Here is a 20,425-nt window from a genome sequence, read left to right on the forward strand (position 1 = left end):
AACATCGGTGAAGTTTCCGCAAAGCTTTCATGGTGCCAAGTGTCAACGAAGAACCAAGATACTGTCTCCTGACGCAGGTCAGACCGAATTATTTCATTTTTTTATATTTGTGTTTTTATTTTATTTTTTATTTCTATTCTTTTGTTTTTTTCTCTGTATTCTGCTTATTGAAGATCTTTGCTCTCTTATCTTTCAGCTCTCAGAAAATAAACACAATTACCTAGTTTATCCCAATGAGTGGATCTATTAGAGGATGTCATATTTGAGCTTTACATTACCAGAATGGTGCTCTCATCTGTTCCCAACTGTTTAAAGTGTTTAATCCACACGACCTTCCAAATGCAATTTTATAAATTTTATATCTGTTTAGCTTTTAGGGCTTGCCCTGTTTACACAAATCTGGGTTAAAGTCTCTCTGCAAACAGAGACCATCCTTGTTTTTAGGATGGAGTTTCCTTTTGTGAATTGCAGTTCTCTTGTCTGGTTCTCTCCTGTTCGCTGGATGCAGCCACAGTAGAGCAGACCCAATGAGGTTATGGATGCCCGGGGAACAGATACTTAAAATCTCTCTCTCTTTTTTTTATGTGATTCAGGGATCATAGACGTTATTTCTATGTTAACGAAATCTCAGGCGAGTCGCAGTGGGAGTTTCCTGATGTGGAGGAGGATGAAGGGGCAGTGGCACCCCAAAATAAACCTGACACAGCCTTTAGAGTGGCTGAAAAGGAGAGATTCGATAGTGCCCCAGCTCCTCCTCCCGAACCGCCAACAACTTTTCCAGGTAATTGTGACATTCTTGAAATAATTCCTTTTTAAAGAATAGCTTTATGGCCCTTTAAGCTACTAAATGGGTAGTTACTCCATTCTCATTGCTTCCTTTTAAAGTAGAGTATCATGCAGTTAATGGGTTTGGAAGGGTGATCTACGCTACAATAACAAGAAGTACATAGTGACGTAAAGTTCTCATCTTTTCCAGATTCCATCGCTAATAAACCTTCAGTTGCAGCTACTGTTCCAGTGTCTCATTACTGGGACTTTGTGCAGCCACCTCTGCCTTTAGAAGTGCCTCTTCCACCACCCCCTCCCCCTCCAGATTCTCCCCCTCCTCCTCCACCTCCTCCCTCCCCACCTCCCCCTCCTCCTCCTCCTCCCATTGAGGATGGAGAAATAGAAGAGGTCGAAATGGAAGAAGATGACGATACTGAGGAGCCACCTGTTCCAGGAACAGAAGATATGGTTATGAAGTCCCTGAGCTCTGAACCTCCAGCCTCCAAGGTGAGGGATCATGACCTGTTTATGAAGCCTCTGTCATCAGCATGTACTGACTGCAAGTTGTGGAAGAGACCTTCTGTAAATGGTTTGGTAGTACTGAACTAAGCTAGAGTACATGGATCGTTTAATCTATGGCTACAAGCTGCTCGGGGTGTAGATGTGATGAACTACGATACCTGCAGAAACGGTATCTCTAATCGGGCACTTTCTAAACTGTACTATAAAAAGCAGATAAGCTGCCAAGTGCATGGGAGCACAGGGTGGCCGAATATGTATTGCCGTTAGTCCTTGTGCAATTTCTGTCCTTCAGTATTTGTTAGAATGGCTTACGGATCTGGGGTTTCTGATTTGTGCCAAGCAGTTGGAATGCATGGTTACCAGCATTTGAAACTACTGCACTGCTATTGGTTACAGCTCTTTTCATAGGGTCACATTTTTACGTTTTAATGAACAGAACTGTATACCCAGATGTTTGAGATACTAGTGTCAATGTGTAGAAACCTTTCCACCTCTATTGCCGATCAAGGTGCTCAGCTTTAAAGTTTGGGCTCCTACTCAAACACCCACCAACCTCTAACAAACAATGGAGCCCCAGTTTTAAATACCATCAGCGAGGATGATAGGGGCTGCTGTTTGTGCCCATTTGCCTTTAATACCCGTCAGTCATACTCTGACAACCAGACTTGCAGCAAGGTAGGAGGTCATGCAATCCTACTCTCTGCCGCCCTGTGTCTTATTGGGACACATCTCAAACAGCCTCATTTGCTCCACTTTGGGAGCGTAGGATGAAGTAGGAAACCGGGATATTTTCTTGGGCCTTTTTTTTTCTTTTAAAGGAATCAGGTCAGTTTGTCCTTCGCCTATAAGCAAACTACGGAAGGCTATAGGCTCTATTCTTTGTATATTGTATGCCATGCTTGTCCACACTCGCTATTGAAGGCCCCTCATGGTAAGGCTTGCCCACGCAGTTAAAATATGGTGGCCCTGAGCTCCGAAAATGAAGAATGGTCTATTTCCTTGAGAGTGAGCAGGACCCCCCCCCCAATTTGGCTACTAAGTGATTTAGAAGCTACTGTAATAAATCTGCACATGGCAAGGACTTTGTTTTTAGATGCAGTTTTACAGTGAAATACTTTGCATTAATGTTATTGCTGATAACTTCTGTTCTGTGCTTAAAGCCTAGCAATAGCTCCTGTGTCTCTTGTTTCAGGCAAAAGTGGAACCTCCTGCACCAGGGAAGGTCACAAAGAGGAAGGCGGCTACAGATGTGTTTGGAGAGCAGTCTATCACCATAGGAAGTTGTCCAGTTCTCTACACTCAGCAGTCGATATCAGCAGGTGTGTCCTTGTGTAGTTTCTTCTGTAACTCAAGAGGTTTGATGCTTCCAAGTTCTAGATCTAACATTTGTCAATTGCTTGTCTTCTCAGCTCCTGCATTGCAAGCAATGAGTGTACCAACTAATTACATAGGGCTTCCCCTCCAAGTTCCTTCTCCAGTAGTGATGAGCAGTTTGGACTATGCCATTCCAAGCAGTACTATGGTGCCAGCCATGCCACTTGTGTTACCACACACTTCTCTGCCCACACCTACAGTCCTGGAACAGCAAGTTCCATCATCGCAAACTCAGCCATCTGCAAGCAAACCACAACCCACAGAGAAGCTTAAGAAGGCCAAAAAACTAAAGGTATTGCCCTTTGGGAGATAAGAGGAGCATGTTCTTGAAAATGAGACAGTATTTTAAACTGGGTTGCATTTTTAGGGGGCAAGTTCAGGGTTATACCTCTTGCCAGGGTCATAACACAGATGAGGAGATCCAGCCTAGCTCAACCATCAGCAAGATCTTCTAGTTTAGTTTTATTGAGCTATTATTTCTTTTAAAGTTTGTACCAAGTGTTTAGAGGTACAAAGAACTAAGGTTCCAGAAGGGTTGAGATTACCTAAAGGATAAAAAAGGGGCAGAGTAGATGAGCCAAGTGGTTCTTATCTGCAGTCGTATTCTATGATTCTATGTAACACCTGGAGTACTTGTACCGAAGGTTGACAGGACCAGTCTAAATATCTATAGAAGTCTTGGAAAAACTTTATCCTTTTTCTCAGTGGTTTGGTCCAAAGATTCAGAATCAAGTCCAGCGTATTAAGATGATAAAGATGGATCATTGTGTTTCTCTTCTGTTCAATGCTCTGGCATTCTTTGCAGGTAAAAAAGAATAAGGTAAAGATGCCTTCTCTAGTCCAAAAATGGCAGAACATCCAGAAGGAATTGGACGAGGAGGAAAATTCAAGCTCTAGTGATGAGGATCGTAAGGTCCTTAACCAGAAACGCATTGACGAATGGAGAATACAGCAGCTATCCAGGTAGGCAGACATTGCTATTGTAATCTGTTTTATATATGAAATCGGATATTAAATAAGGGTACATGGATTTAAAGTACACCATAATGGTGGCTACAATAGAATGAAGACTTGTTCCATCTTGAGATTCTTTAGACCTGGAAACCTTGAATGAATCTGCAAATGGCACCACCTCAAAGGTGGACACCCTATGTCCCCTAGAGTAGACCTTTAGGCAAATGTGAATCTACACCTGCCTGTGAACCAATAGGGACTTTGCTGTCTCCCAGAATGAACGCGCAGCAAGTCCCAAAAGTAAGTCAGCAGATTGCCCGATAAGTGATGAGTCGCCCACCTCCTTGTGGATCTGAAAGGGCATCAATAACTGTCATCTTTGTGATCCTTTACTGTGCTGTGGCTTGACTGTAAATCTGAGGCGGCACTGGCTCAGAATGTAACTTAAGCTAGATGTCCATGAACTTAACCGGTTCTTTAACTGACCTGAAAGACTCCATCTAGAGCCGGCTTACCTTCAGCATAATAATAGGGGTTTCAGAATAAGTAAGGAACTGTTTTCTTTCTGGACCAGAAAGAGACATCTGTAAAACAATCCTTTTGTGTCATTCCTGGACTGGAGTAGCTTCTCCGTATCCTTCTCCTGGGTGGCTATCTCAGGAAAAACACTGTGTATTATCAAGAAGACCGTAGTTGATAAAGCACCTGGGTGGGGACTTCAAGAGATATGAAGTACAGTATCACTGATTTACAGTGCCCAAGGTTCTGTCAGTGCAGTCTATACCCCAAGGTATCCAGTGTCCCCTAATTAGATGCTTGAGAAACAATGCAAAGCTTGTAGACTAATGATGGGTCCACACTTGCCAACGAATGATATATCGGCTGGATCATCTACTCATCAGTATAGCCTATGGGTCTGAACAACAGTGTTCATAGACATATCAGGTTGGCCCTGCACATGACCAATGCAGATTCTAACTCTCAGGTATATTGGTTTGTGTGTACAGACGACCCGATGACCAGCCCGTAAGCCGGCCACAGGAACCGCCAACAATGACCTCTCTACCAGTGCCTCTGGCCAAAGCATATCGGGTGGCAGATTGGAAATGTATGCACAAAGTCGAATGTGCATACACCTTGCTAGTCGTTAGAGCGGTTGGCCAAGTGTGTAACCAGTTGAAATTTTGGTCTGAAAGATATGACATCTTCCTGTGCTGCTGGCTGACATGATATCTAATGGCTTATTCTTCTCTTAGTGGCATGGCAGAGAAGAATGCCAACTTTGAAGCGCTACCAGATGACTGGAGAAACAGATTGAAAAGGCGGAAAATGACTTCAAGCACGTGACCACTTAATATTTTGTACACTTGTATATTTCACAACTTATACTGTAAAAAAAAAATAAAAAAAAATGCACCCTTCCTTTTTTCCTTCACCCCGGGGTTCTTGTGCTTGGACTAAAGAAACCTGGAGGCTTGTCATTTCCAGAGGTTCTGCACAATGTGGTTGTTCACGGTCACTTGTCTGGTCTTCTAGCCAAATGATTTAAGATCCGATACACAGCTGCCTTTTCCTTTTGTACATGTCCCAATGTATTATTTTCTTCTATTTTGGTCGGGGGTTGTTTCTTAATATATAATTTATTTCATTAGTACTTTCCCACACAAAGGTACATTCCTTCATGATACAGTAGACCGTGACTGCACCCATTTGTTTTTTTTTTTTTTGTTTTTTTTATTCATTTTATTTATATATAATATTAGACAGACCAGCAACTGGTCAGGCAGAGGATGTATAAGCCCCCCCTAATTATTATTTTCTCTTCTTTCTTATATTGTTTTGTTGCTGGAGGTGTTAGGATGGTGGTTCTCAAACTCTGCCCTCAGGGATCCACACAGTTCACGTTTTCCAGATTACCTAGCAGTTGCACAGGTGTATACATTGCTCACTGATACCTATTAAAAGATTCACAGGTGAAGCTGATTTATTTTGCTTGTAATTCTGTGAGGAGACCTGGAAAATGTGAACTGTTTGGGGTCCTAAGGACACAGTTTGAGAACCTGTGCGTTAAGATAATGTGGACTACTGTAATGTGTCAAATCTGAGCCGCCGCCTTCTACTGCTAGGACTGTATTAGTGTGGTCTTACAGCGACAGTGATTTTACAGCAATATGTCCATAGCATTTTGAGGGTGAAGCAATAAATTATTTCCAGTTCACCATGAGATTTAGCAGAGGCCTCTTGGGGTTGGTAAGGACACACATCACAATTTGGAAGTTATCGTGAGACTTTAGTCAAAGCAGTGACATTGCTGAGGCACTTGGTGCTTACAAGATGGCGACATCAAAAAAAATTTTTTTTTTTTTTTAAAGCTTTCATGTTGCCTACATTGAGTGGCAGCCACTGTTTTGTAGGCTGAACCAAAAAGTGCCTATCCTCAGGGATATTGCCATTTTCTAGCGAAATGATGGACGGTATATTGGTTCAGCTCACAACATGGCTGCCTGCACGGTGTGGAGCTGACTAGTCTGCTTAAGTCCCTCTGACAACCACCTTGGTCGTTTTGCCAATTTTCCAGATGTGAGAAGCGTCAGTGCTCTTTGAGGCAGTAGGTTAGAAAGCACTAAAATGACACCGACTTTTTCTATCCTGCACCTTCCTAAATTTCCTGCCAGTTCTATATCTAATTTGTGTAGCAAACAGTCCTAAACGTGAACTGGTCATTGCCATGAGGAAGTAAATATTTTAAACTTCATTATTTTCCACTGTTCTCTGTAAATGCTGTAAATATCAATAAAATGCATTTTTACTGACTATTCATGTAGTTCTTTAAGTTGGTGTGTTTTTTTTTTTTTTTTTTTTTCTAGTTTTTTTTTCTCTCTTAGGGTGGTTTTCAATTGTTTGAACCACCGGCAGCCAGTAGATGGTGCCCAACGAAGCTAGTCAATTGTAGCTCTGTTGGACATCATCTGAACATGGGTATTCAGCGAATTCATGAAACTGTTCCGTACACCTTACAGAATACGTGTACTTTGTGCAAGAACTGATAGTAGTATGTAAATAGGAAGGGCCTGATTCTGTGCAACCCGCTGCTGCGACTTTAGCATATTGCCGTAGTGGCGTCCTCTGCCATTCTCCTGCAAGGTGCGGAATTAACAGGAGTATGGCCTCTAGTGGCAGCGACCAGTTAGGCGACACTTCCATCTGACCAGCTTTGCGTCTGAATAGCCACCACCCAGTACATGTCCAACACATTCCTGATATTGTCACAATCGCTACCGTGCCTCTGCGCATACAGTGTCACGCATGTGCCAGATGAGTTTTTAGGGACTTGCATGCAATAGCGAAACATTGCTCAATTCAACCATCGCCATTGAGTCTGGCTCTGAATCAGGCCCTAAATGATTGTAGCTAATTGTCCTCTTAAATGCAAAGAAACCCTTGTTAAAGCATCTACTGTAGTGATCCAGAGCTGGCTGGACACAGATGTACAGAGTTTATGGATAAATATTTCTCATACGTCTTAGAGAATGCTGGGTACACTTCAAGAACCATGGGGTATGGACGGGATCCGCAGGAGACATGGGCACGTTAAGACTTTGAAGGGGTGTGAACTGGCTCCTCCCTCTATGCCCCTCCTCCAGACTCCAGTTTTAGAATTGTGCCCAGGCAGACTGAATGCACTTGGAGAGCTCTACTGAGTTTCTCTGAAAAGACTGTTAGGTTTTTTATTTTCAGGGAGGACTGCTGGCAACAGTTTCCCTGCTTCGTGGGACTTAGGGGAGAGAAGTCAGACCTACTTCTAGTGAGTTTAAAGGCTCTGCTTCTTGGCTACAGGACACCATTAGCTCCTGAGGGTTTGGAACACTAGGTACGCCTAGGGGTTCACTCCCAGAGGCCGCCGTCACCCCCCTTGCAGAGCCAGAAGACAGGTGAGTAGAAGAAGAGAAGACTTCAGTGACAGCTTCTGAGGTATCGCGCTGCGCGCCATGCTCCCACACACAGCGGCACTACAGGGTGCGTGGGGGGGGGGGGGGGAAGAGAGCCCTGGGCAGCATAAAACTCATTAAGGCAGGCAAAGTGGAAATTAAGTGCTTAGACACAAAATCCTAACCCCCGCCAGTGTGATTATATAAAAAAAAATAGCGGGGCTGAAGCGCGCTATTAAGGGGGCGGGGCTTAGCCCTCACAGCTCTCCTCAGCGCCATTTTCTCTTCACTGAGCTGCAGAGACGCTGGTCCTTCCTCAACACTGCTGTACAAGTAACGGTGCAAAAACGGGGGGGGGAGAGCAGTTGATTCGGAGCAAATAATAAGATTTTACTCACCGGTAAATCTATTTCTCGTAGTCCGTAGTGGATGCTGGGAACTCCGTAAGGACCATGGGGAATAGACGGGCTCCGCAGGAGACTGGGCACTCTAAAAGAAAGATTAGGTACTATCTGGTGTGCACTGGCTCCTCCCACTATGACCCTCCTCCAGACCTCAGTTAGGATACTGTGCCCGGAAGAGCTGACACAATAAGGAAGGATTTTGAATCCCGGGTAAGACTCATACCAGCCACACCAATCGCACCATATAACTCGTGATACTATACCCAGTTAACAGTATGAAATATAACTTAGCCTCTCAACAGATGGCTCAACAATAACCCTTAGGCAATAACTACATACAAGTATTGCAGACAATCCGCACTTGGGATGGGCGCCCAGCATCCACTACGGACTACGAGAAATAGATTTACCGGTGAGTAAAATCTTATTTTCTCTGACGTCCTAGTGGATGCTGGGAACTCCGTAAGGACCATGGGGATTATACCAAAGCTCCCAAACGGGTGGGAGAGTGCGGATGACTCTGCAGCACCGAATGAGAGAACTCAAGGTCCTCCTCAGCCAGGGTATCAAATTTGTAGAATTTAGCAAACGTGTTTGCCCCTGACCAAGTTGCAGCTCGGCAAAGTTGTAAAGCCGAGACCCCTCAGGCAGCCGCCCAAGATGAGCCCACTTTCCTCGTGGAATGGGCTTTTTTTTTTTTTTTTATAAATTTCTTTATTATACAGCCATAGAGTCACAACATAAGTTATCAGGGTCGAGTTACAAGAATATTAAACAGTGACACAAACAATCAAATTCAATAAGAATAAAAATAGATTAAATTGAGGGCTGTACAGCTTTTTTGTTTTTTTTGTAGTAAAAGGGAAAGAAAAGCGAAAACATTTCACTTGGAGTAATTTCTACCCAGCTGTCTGAAACAATATTAGGGGGAATGATTCACCGGGGTGGGCCCTTACCCCCAACATCAGGTAACATACATAATATGTAAACTAGACATCTCAGCTGTCAGGAAGAAAGGGAGACAGGAAAGGAAAGGATAGAAATGGAAAGGAAAGATAGAGAGATATTGCAGGGATGCTATAAACAAATATTGTATATATTGTCAGGGGGGGGTGGTGGATGGAGTGGGGGGTTAGTCAGAAGTACAGTCTGGATTAGGAGGTGAAGTCCTGGTTTTGGGGTGAGCGTTGTAGTGTGTAGTATGATCTTTTTGGAGGATCTATATTATAGGTGGGGTCCACTCAGTAATTCTATCTGTAAGGAGCTTGAGATCAACTTATAGTTCCCGTTATCCTGTTAGTCCAATACCACGTTGTGTCCCGGAATACCCTCCAGATGCATTCACGTCTGTCTAAGGGTAGACTCTCAATATATATTCCCCATTTTTTATGAAAAAGTATGACTCCATTTTCAATTTGGAAGGTAGCCATTTTTCTCTCACAAAATAGTACATCCAATAAGGCGGACTCCCATTCCCCTAATGATGGGGCAGTTTTATATATCCAATGCCTCAGTATCACTTGTTTTGCTACCGTGACCATCACAGTCAGTAGAGGGATCATCGGGGTGAGATCTAATTGTGACAACCAGGGTGAAAAGTCAGCATACAGCAGCGGGGCTACCAGAGCAGGGAGAGTTACTTTGAGTAGTCGGGATAGATATTGGAGAATCTTACACCAGAAACGTTTAATTTTCCCACATGACCAAAGATTGTGGGTCAGGGAAGCTCCCCTTACTCCACATTTAGGGCAATTGCCCGACTCATCCGGGCGGAAGTGTTGTCTTTGGGAGGGGGATATATACATCCTGTTTACCACCCTTAGATGTATTTCTTGTAACTTAGCAGACTTTAAGGCTTTAAGGACTCGGTCAATGTTCGTGGAGGTCTCACCCATGTCAGGTGCCTCTGGGAGTTCCCGTCTCCAGGAATCAGAGAGAGGGGACCAAGAGGGGGCTGACATCTCAACCAGGTCATTGTAAAGATACCGGATTTTGAAGGGATTATGTCTGCAGAATGTGAGAGTATCGAGGACTGTTCGGGTAGAGGACATTTTACCTAAGGGGTCATTAAGAGAGTTGATATAATGGCGAGCTTGGAGATACATGAAGAAGTTGAAGTGGGGTAAAGCGAATTTGTCTCGCAATTGCAAGAAGGAGAGCATCCTTCCACCAGGGTCAAAAACATCTCTAATAGTGAGTATCCCCTTACATTTCCATGTGTAGAAGTGTCGGTTGTCTAAAGAGGAGGGAAAGTTGGGGTTTCCCCATAAGGGTATGTATAGTGACTCATATGGATCAGTACCAAATAGTTTATGGATGGAGGTCCAGGCTCTATAAGTGTCCCAAAACAAGATATTAGTCTTAACTTCTTGAGGTAGTTTGGCCTTTGGTGTGTGAAGCAATGCTGCAGGTGAGTAAGGAGAGAACAATGCCTCTTCCAGTTCTAGGTTTGTGAATGTGTTTGACTGTAAGAGCCAATCTGAGGCAAACTTGAACAGTGCTGACCTAGCAAACACTGTTATATTGGGCATACTCAACCCGCCTTTTCGTTTATTAATATAAGTTCGGGTTTTGGGCATGCGTGGTTTTGAGTTTTTCCAAATAAATTTTGAGAATATTTGCGAACAGAGTATGGTGTCTTGTTTATTGATTGTGACGGGGAGCATCTGAAGTAGGTAGGCCAATTTTGGGAAGATAATAGCCTTTATCACTACTACCCTACCCAACAGAGAAAGTTTGAGGTCTTTCCATGATTCTAACCGTGTTTTGATTTGTTGAATAATGGGTGTATAGTTGAATAGCTATAATCGGGAGAGTACCGAGGGGATATAGATACCTAAGTATTTTAGTTTAGTAGGGGTCAGCGTGAATTGGGAAGAGAAGTCAGAATAAAGAAGAGGTTCTGTCATGTTGGTCAAAGGGAGTAGTTCGGATTTATGAGTATTTATGCGGTAGCCGGCAAAGGTACTAAAGCGGTGTATGGTGTCAAAAATGGCAGGTATCGAAGTGCGTGGGTTGGAGACAAATAAGATCATATCATCCGCAAATAGTCCAAGTTTAACTTCCCTTTTCCCCACTGATATTCCCGAGAAGGTTGATAATTGTCTCAGTGCTATTGCCAGGGGTTCTAATGCTGCTGCAAAGAGTAAAGGGGATAAAGGACATCCCTGTCTGGTCCCCCTGTGTATCGTTAAGGGCTGAGATAAATATCTATTTGTGAACACTTGTGTAGATGCATTATGATATATGGTTTGTATAATGGCCACAAATTGGTCTGAGAATCCGAAGCGTCGGAGTGTCTCAAATAGGTGATCCCATGTCACCAGGTCGAATGCCTTTTCCGCATCCAATGATAATAGGAAGGCAGGGTCATCCGTTTCAATCTCCTTCAGGGATTGTAAAACTGTTAGAACTTTACGAATATTGGTCACCGAGTGCCTGCCTGTGATAAAACCGGTTTGATCACTGTGAATTATGTCAGGTAAGATAAATTTTAGTCGGTCTGCTAATAGCTTAGTAAATAATTTGTAATCTACATTAAGTAAGGAAATAGGGCGATAGGAAGACGGGAGAAGTGGGTCTTTGCCAGGTTTGGGTATCACTCGGATCAGAGCTGAGTTAAAATAATGTGGGATAGTAAGGTTGGAGAATATGGAATTGAAAAATGCTGTTAAAGAATCTACTATTTTAGGTGAGAGTATTTTAAAGAATTCCCCGGACAAACCGTCGGGGCCTGGTGTCTTCAGTGTCTTAAGGGCTTTAATAGCCTCCGTCACTTCAGTGACAGTAACCGGAGCCGTAAGGGATTCCGATTGTTCTGCGGAAATCTGGGGCAGCTGTAGAGTGTCCCAAAAAGAGGTTTTGGTAGGTTGGTCGATATTACTATGGGAGTATAAATCGTTAAAAAAGGAGTAGAAGATGTCAGTGACCGCCTTCCCTTCGGTCTGTATTGCTGAGGCCGAATCCCTCAATGCTGTCACGTATTGGGGTCCCTTGTCAGTTTTAAGTAAGTTGAAAAGCATTCTGCTCGGTTTGTCTCCATATTGAAAGAGTTTGTTTACCTGCTATAAGGAATCTATTATCCATATGAGTCAGAGTATGGTCGAATTGGGTCTTAGCGTCTCTATTTCTGCTTGTTAGTTATCGTAGGTGAGGATTTAAAGGTCTGGAATGAGGAAGTGAGTGCAGATTGTGCTGCTCTATATGTGGCATCTTGATCTCGTTTATACTTTGTCATGTATGCAATTATATCCCCCCTTAGAACCGCTTTAGCAGTCTGCCAAAATAAGGCAGGGTCAGATAGATGGTCAGAGTTATTGAGAACATAAGAGTCCCAGGCATTCACCAACATTGTTTTAAAGTCTGGAGAGGCGGCCATCTTAGCAGGGAATCTCCACTGTGAGTTAGAACCTAAAGTAAGTCTACCTTGAAGGACTAGTGAGATAGGGGCGTGGTCTGATACGGTTATAGGGTTAATAGCTGTCTCAGTGATCCTGAGTGATAGATCAGTGGAGACGAGAAAATAATCTATACGTGAGAAGGAATTATGGGTTGAAGAGTAGTAAGTATATTCTAGTTCTACAGGGTTATGGAGGCGCCATATATCAACCAGTCCCAACTGTTTGGATATGTAATCAAGGTTGATCTTGGGTAGTCGGGTTCTCTGAGACGAGGCACCCTTCCTGTCTAAAACCAAAGAGGATACCATATTCATATCTCCTCCAACGATGAGAGAGGTATGTGAATATGGGCGGAGAATATTCGTTATTTCCAGATAAAAATGATTTGTCATAGACAGCCGGGGCATAAATATTGCATAATGTTAATCTGGTACCCTCCAAGGTGATATCTAATACTATATATCTTCCCTGAGGGTCGATAATCTGATGATGTATGTCAAATGACACGCCTTTACGAATAAGGATAGCGACCCCCCTTGCTTTGGATGAAAATGAAGAAGACGCCACAACTTCTTGTCTAAGCATAGTAAGTTTAGCGTGTTCAGGAGGAGTCAAATGTGTCTCCTGGAGCATGGAGACGTCAGCTTTTATCTTATTTAAATATGTAATGATGCGTCTCCGTTTAATAGGAGAGTTAATACCCCTTACATTCCACGATATTATATTAAGTTGTGACATCTACAACACCATCAGAGGAATACAGGAGTATAGTAAGAGGCCTTAAGATAGGGAATATCGTTATACAAGTAATCCAGAGTATCATAGAGATGCACAATTTCCACCCCCGCCAGTTAAGTATCTGCAAACAGGTGATATTATAGAGGAAAGTAAAGGAAGTCAGGGAGAAGAAAGAAAGGTAGAGACAAAAGTAAAAATAAAAATAACCTATACGAGCGTCTACTCTAGCAGACATCAGTAAAGGCTTTCAACTTGAAGTCACTGCAATGTAGAACAATAGAATAGCATAATAACCGACAAACAATCTGAAGATAATAAATTCAAGGGATCGTCCCTATGACCCGTATAGAAAAGTAAGTGCTTTTCCAGGTGGTCATGATAGGAATGGATCCCAGATTACCTCTCCGTAGAGCAGAACGATTAACCATATCAACTAGTATAAGAACATGAATCGAGTCCCGGTATCAGGTTTCAAACATTATCGTCTGTCTTGCTTGGAGAAGATGGTACTGAGGTCGGGGGCGACCGTGTGGATCTGCTCAGCTCCATCATAAATCCTTTAGCCGAATCCACCGATGTGTAATCTTTCGGGCCCTGGGGGGTGAAAATGCGCAGCCGCGCAGGGTAAAGAAGAGCAAATCGGATACCATTTTTCACAAGATGGGAGCATATTGGAGACATTTCTTTTCTAGCTCTAGAGACTTCAGCGGAGTAGTCCTGAAAAAGGAACAGCCGTTGACCATCCCACTGGAGTGGGCCTTTACTTCGGGCCGCAGACAATATCAGTTCTTTGTGTCTGAAATTTAAGCATTTGAAGATTACCGGGCGGGGTCTAGATTGGTTAGAATCACGTGGGGGGCCCAGTCTATGTGCTCGTTCAATTTCCAGCGACGAGAGTTCCTCGGGAATACCCAAGAGGTCTGGTAGATCGGAGAGGAGGAATTTCAGAAGATCCGGACCTTTCAATGATTCCTTGAGACCCACAATTCTCAAGTTGTTACGTTTCGAACGATTTTCTAGGTCGTCTATCTTCATCATGTGTTGACGTGTAGTTGTTAAAGATACGACTTGTTCTTTAAGGTCTTCAATTTCTTTGAAGTTAACTCCAATCCTGTTCTCGTTTACCGAAATTCTTCGGGACATAGAGCCGAGCTCTGATTTCAGGTCTGATACTGCGGACATAAATTTATCCGCCTGAGTTTGTAGTAAAGGTTCCACAGTCTCTTTAATTGCCTTCACTATATCCGAGTAGGAGGGAGGAGCGGGGGGAGCCTTTGGTGCCATGGCAGACAATGATTCAACTGTGTTATCTAGACTGGTAGGATGGTGGGATAGTAGCGGGGAGGTGGTGTCTGATTCTCTACGTTTCTCGTCACTCCTGCCTCTTTGGGGTTTCGGTGTAGAAGATCTTAAGTATTTGTCCATACTAGTAGTTATGAGCTCATGAGGGTCGGACGAGTGGTATGGTTTGCCGTTGATTATAAAACTAAGAGGAGATCTACATTACAGTGACGGTAGGTGTAGATTCACATTTTACTGTGAAATGTTTCCATCAGTGGAGAACTGAGAGCGGTTGTAGTACGCCAAATTGACAGGAGAATGTAGTCGTGTCTACCAGGTAGAAGATTATTACCGCCAATATCTGTGGTAGTAGTGAGACTCAGAGAGCGTGGTAGATAATATTGATAATGTAGTATTTCAATCACAACGGTAATCCGGCCTGCGGCATCACCGCGCGAGCACGCCAATTGGAGCTAGGTTAGTAGGTATTGAGTAGGTCTCACTCACCTCCCACACACACGGCGGTGGGGAGGGGGGGTGAAGATGTAATTCACTTTGTGGCAGCGGACTGGAGAAATAGCTTTATATTTTGGGGTCAGCTGTAGTAATAATTATAGTGGTCCGTTTCAGTATGTTGTTATCCAGGTATATCAGTCTGTAGAGGGTGGGGGTAGGGAGGATATGGCAGACTTGTTGTGTCTCTGTGTTTATTTGTATACAGGCAAGTGCTCATATATGTATTACATGAATACTTCTTCTCCCCTCCGGGTCCCTCCTGATCCCACTGCTGATGTGTATAATAGTGCCAGGGGTAATGGGGAGTGAGGTGCAGGGAGGCTGTCACCTGGTCAGAGCTGATTCATTGTACGCCGAGGGAGACCCGTGGCAGCGCAGCACCGGAAGTGCGGTCCCGCGGCTCTCTTCTTCTCTGAGCTCCGGTTCCCGACTCCCGTCTCGCAGGGCTTCAGGTATGATGCAGGCGGGGGGGGGGGAGGTATCTTTCAGGCTCCCCAGCTGGCCGTAGGGTCTCTCGGGGTGTTTTTTGCGGCCGCGGGTAGTCCCGGTGTCTGCGTCTGCTTTCCGGAGCTCCTCGGTGGGCAGCTAGTGAAATTTAGGCCGCGGCTTCTGTATCTAGTGTAGGCCACAACCTGCAGAGACCGTACAAACGGTCTCCCGGCTCCGCGACCAGGTACACCGACACTCTGAGCCTCCGTGTAGGTAGTGAGGGTAGGTTGGGGGTGATTATTAACGCTGGTTAAGGTGCTTTTATTGAAGGAAAGCAGGAGGTTTAATTCCTTGCTTCCAGTCGTCTCTCCAGTCAGGCCACGCCCCCGTGGAATGGGCTTTTACTGATTTAGGATGCGGCAATCCAGCCGCAGAATGCTCCAGCTGAATTGTGCTACAAATTCAGCGAGCAATAGTCTGCTTAGAAGCAGGAGCACCTATTTTGTTGGGTGCCTACAGGATAAAAGCGAGTCCGTTTTCCTGACTCCAGCCGTCCTGGAAATATAAATTTTTAAGGCCCTGACTACGTCCAGTAACTTGGAATCTTCCAAGTCCCTAGTAGCCGCAGGCACTACAATAGGTTGGTTCAAGTGAAAAGCTGATACCACCTTAGGGAGAAACTGGGGACGAGTCCTCAATTCTGCCCTATCCATATGGAAAATCAGATAAGGGCTTTTACATGACAAAGCCGCCAATTCTGACACACGCCTGGCCGAAGCCAAGGCCAATAACATGACCACTTTCCACGTGAGATATTTCAAATCCACAGTTTTAAGTGGCTCAAACCAATGTGATTTTAGGAAACTCAACACCACGTTGAGATCCCAAGGTGCCACAGGAGGCACAAAAGGGGGCTGAATATGTAGCACTCCCTTTACAAATGTCTGAACTCCAGGCAGTGAAGCCAGTTCTTTCTGGAAGAAAATCGACAGAGCTGAAATCTGGACCTTAATGGAACCCAAGTTTAGGCCCATAGTCACTCCTGACTGTAGGAAGTGCAGAAAACGACCCAGCTGAAATTTCTCTGTTGGGGCCTTCCTGGCCTCACACCACGCAACATATTTTCGCCAAATACGGTGATAATGGTTTGCGGTTACTTCTTTCCTGGCTTTTATCAGCGTAGGAATGACTTCCTCCGGAATGCCCTTTTCCTTTAGGATCCGGAATTCAACCGCCATGCCGTCAAACGCAGCCGCGGTAAGTCTTGGAACAGACAGGGCCCCTGCTGTAGCAGATCCTGCCTGAGCGGTAGAGGCCATGGGTCCTCTGATATCATTTCTTGAAGTTCTGGGTACCAAACTCCTCTTGGCCCATCCGGAACCACGAGTATCGTTCTTACTCCTCGTTTTCTTATTATTCTCAGTACCTTTGGTATGAGAGGCAGAGGAGGGAATACATAAACCGACTGGTACACCCACGGTGTCACTAGAGCGTCCACAGCTATTGCCTGAGGGTCCCTTGACCTGGCGCAATATCTAGTTTTTTGTTTAGGCGGGACGCCATCATGTCCACCTGTGGCCTTTCCCAACGGTTTACCAACAGTTGGAAGACTTCTGGATGAAGTCCCCACTCTCCCGGGTGTAGGTCGTGTCTGCTGAGGAAGTCTGCTTCCCAGTTGTCCACTCCCAGAATGAACACTGCTGACAGTGCTAAGACGTGATTTTCCGCCTATCGGAGAATCCTTGTGGCTTCTGCCATCGCCATCCTGCTTCTTGTGCCGCCCTGTCTGTTTACATGGGCGACTGCCGTGATGTTGTCTGATTGGATCAGTACCGGCTGGTTTTGAAGCAGAGGCCTTGCCAGACTTAGGGCATTGTAAATGGCCCTCAGTTCCAGAATATTTATGTGTAGGGACGACTCCTGACTTGACCAAAGTCCTTAGAAATTTCTTCCCTGTGTGACTGCCCCCCAGCCTCGAAGGCTGGCATCCGTGGTTACCAGGACCCAGTCCTGTATGCCGAATCTGCGGCCCTCTTGAAGATGAGCACTCTGCAGCCACCACAGTAGAGATACCCTGGTCCTTGGAGACAGGGTTATCAGCCGATGCATCTGAAGATGCGATCCCGACCACTTGTCCAAGAGGTCCCACTGAAAGGTTCTTGCATGGAACCTGCCGAATGGAATTTGCTTCGTAAGAAGCTACCATTTTTCCCAGGACTCGTGTGCAGTGATGCACCGATACCTGTTTTGGTTTCAGGAGGTCTCTGACTAGAGATGACAGCTCCTTGGCTTTCTCCTGCGGGAGAAACACTTTTTTCTGTTCTGTGTCCAGAACCATCCCCAGGAACAGTAGGCGTGTGGTAGGAACCAGCTGTGACTTTGGAATGTTTAGAATCCATCCGTGCTGTTGTAGCACTTCCCGAGATAGTGCTACTCCGACCAACAACTGCTCCTTGGACCTCGCCTTTATAAGGAGATCGTCCAAGTACGGGATAATTAAAACTCCCTTTTTTCGAAGGAGTATCATCATTTCTGCCATTACCTTGGTAAAGACCCTCGGTGCCGTGGACAGTCCAAACGGCAGTGTTTGGAATTGGTAATGGCAATCCTGTACCACAAATCTGAGGTACTCCTGGTGAGGATGGTAAATGGGGACATGTAGGTAAGCATCCTTGATGTCCAGGGATACCATGTAATCCCCCTCCTCCAGGCTTGCAATAACCGCCCTGAGCGATTCCATCTTGAACTTGAATTTTTTTATGTATGTATTCAAGGATTTCGAATTTAAAATGGGTCTCACCGAACCGTCCGGTTTCGGTACCACAAACAGTGTGGAATAGTAACCCCGTCCTTGTTGAAGTAGGGGCACCTTGACTATCACCTGCTGGGAATACAGCTTGTGAATTGCCTCTAGCACAGCCTCCCTGCCTGAGGGAGTTGTCGGCAAGGCAGATTTGAGGAAACGGCGGGGGGGGAGACGCCTCGAATTCCGTCTTGTACCCCTGAGATACTACTTGAAGGATCCAGGGATCCACCTGTGAGCGAGCCCACTGATCGCTGAAATTTTTGAGGCGGCCCCCCACCGTACCTGGCTACGCCTGTGGAGCCCCCGCGTCATGCGGTGGACTCAGAGGAAGCGGGGGAAGAATTTTGATTCTGGGAACTGGCTGACTGGTGCAGCTTTTTCCCTCTTCCCTCGTCTCTGTGCAGAAAGGAAGCGCCTTTGACCCGCTTGCTTTTCTGAAGCCGAAAGGACTGTACCTGATAATACAGTGCTTTCTTAGGCTGTGAGGAAACCTGAGGTAAAAATTTTTATTCCCAGCTGTTGCTGTGGATACGAGGTCCCAGAGACCATCCCCAAACAATTCCTCATCCTTATAAGGCTCTATGTGCCTTTTAAAGTGAGCATCACCTGTCCAGTGTCGGGTCTCTAATACCCTCCTGACAGAATGGACATTGCATTAATTCTGGATGCCAGCCGGCAAAATATCCCTCTGTGCATCCCTCATATATAAGACGACGTCTTTAATATGCTCTTATTCGCAAAATAGTAATCCTGTTTGACAGGGTCACAGACCACGCTGCAGCAGCACTATCTGCAGGTCTCAGTCTAGTACCTGAGTGTGTAAATACAGACTTCAGGATAGCCTCCTGCTTTTTATCAGCAGGTACCTTTAAAGTGGCCGTATCCTAAGACGACAGTGCCACCTTTTTTGACAAACGTGTATGCGCCTTATCCACCCTAGGGGATATCTCCCAGCGTAACTTATCCTCTGGCGGGAAAGGGTACGCCATCAGTAACTTTTTAGAAATTACCAGTTTCTTATCGGGGGAACCCACGCTTTTTCACACTTCATTCACTCATTTGATGGGGGAACAAAACACTGCCTGCTTTTTCTCCCCAAACATAAAACCCTTTTTTAGTGGTACTTGGGTTAATGTCAGAACTGTGTAACACATTTTTTATTGCCGGGATCATGTAACGGATGTTCCTAGTGGATTGTGTATATGTCTCAACCTCGTCGACACTGGAGTCAGACTCCGTGTCGACATCTGTGTCTGCCATCTGAGGGAGCGGGCGTTTATGAGCCCCTGATGGCCTTTGAGACGCCTAGGCAGGCGCGGGCTGAGAAGCCGGCTGTCCCACAGCTGTTACGTCATCCAGCCTTTTATGTAAGGAGTTGACACTGTCGGTTTATACCTTCCACCTATCCATCCACTCTGGTGTCGGCCCCACAGGGGACGACATCACATTTATCGGCATCTGCTCTGCCACCACATAAGCCTCCTCATCAAACGTATCGACACAGCCGTACCGACACACCGCACACACACAGGGAATGCTCTGACTGAGGACAGGACCCCACACAGCCCTTTGGGGAGACAGAGAGAGAGTATGCCAGCACACACCAGAGCGCTATATAATTTAGGGATTAACACTATATTGAGAGAATTTTTCCCAATAGCTGCTTGTATATACAATATTGCGCCTAAATTTAGTGCCCCCCCTCTCTTTTTAACCCTTTGAGCCTGCAAACTACAGGGGAGAGCCTGGGGAGCTGTCTTCCAGCTGCACTGTGAAGAGAAAATGGCGCCAGTGTGCTGAGGGAGATAGCTCTGCCCCTTTTTCGCTGACTTTTCTCCCGCTTTTTTATGGATTCTGGCAGGGGTATTTATCACATATATAGCCTCTGGGGCTATATATTGTGATTATTTTGCCAGCCAAGGTGTTTTTATTGCTGCTCAGGGCGCCCCCCCCCCCCCAGCGCCCTGCACTCATCAGTGACCGGAGTGTGAAGTGTGCATGAGGAGCAATGGCGCACAGCTGCAGTGCTGTGCGCTACCTTGGTGAAGACTGAAGTCTTCTGCCGCCGATTTTCCGGACCATCTTCGTGCTTCTGGCTCTGTAAGGGGGACGGCGGCGCGGCTCCGGGAACGAACACCAAGGACGGGTCCTGCGGTCGATCCCTCTGGAGCTAATGGTGTCCAGTAGCCTAAGAAGCCCAAGCTAGCTGCAAGCAGGTAGGTTCGCTTCTTCTCCCCTTAGTCCCTCGCTGCAGTGAGCCTGTTGCCAGCAGGTCTCACTGTAAAATAAAAACCTAAAATAAAC

At 45.4% G+C, this 20,425-nt stretch overlaps 1 protein-coding gene across 1 annotated transcript in view; it reads left to right on the top strand.

Moving 5' to 3' along the window:
• The window catches only part of FNBP4 (formin binding protein 4), a 47,386-nt gene extending 40,954 nt beyond the window's left edge, over positions 1-6,432 (top strand). The window contains exons 12-17 of the mRNA XM_063944552.1: positions 594-781; positions 977-1,275; positions 2,483-2,609; positions 2,700-2,956; positions 3,470-3,627; positions 4,875-6,432. Coding sequence (XP_063800622.1) covers positions 594-781; positions 977-1,275; positions 2,483-2,609; positions 2,700-2,956; positions 3,470-3,627; positions 4,875-4,965 — 1,120 coding nt within the window. The 3' untranslated portion in view covers positions 4,966-6,432. The remainder of the gene's footprint in view (positions 1-593; positions 782-976; positions 1,276-2,482; positions 2,610-2,699; positions 2,957-3,469; positions 3,628-4,874) is intronic.
• Positions 6,433-20,425: the final 13,993 nt, after the last annotated feature.

Source organism: Pseudophryne corroboree, chromosome 11 (assembly GCF_028390025.1).
Source record: "Pseudophryne corroboree isolate aPseCor3 chromosome 11, aPseCor3.hap2, whole genome shotgun sequence".
NCBI classification, from domain to species: domain Eukaryota; kingdom Metazoa; phylum Chordata; class Amphibia; order Anura; family Myobatrachidae; genus Pseudophryne; species Pseudophryne corroboree.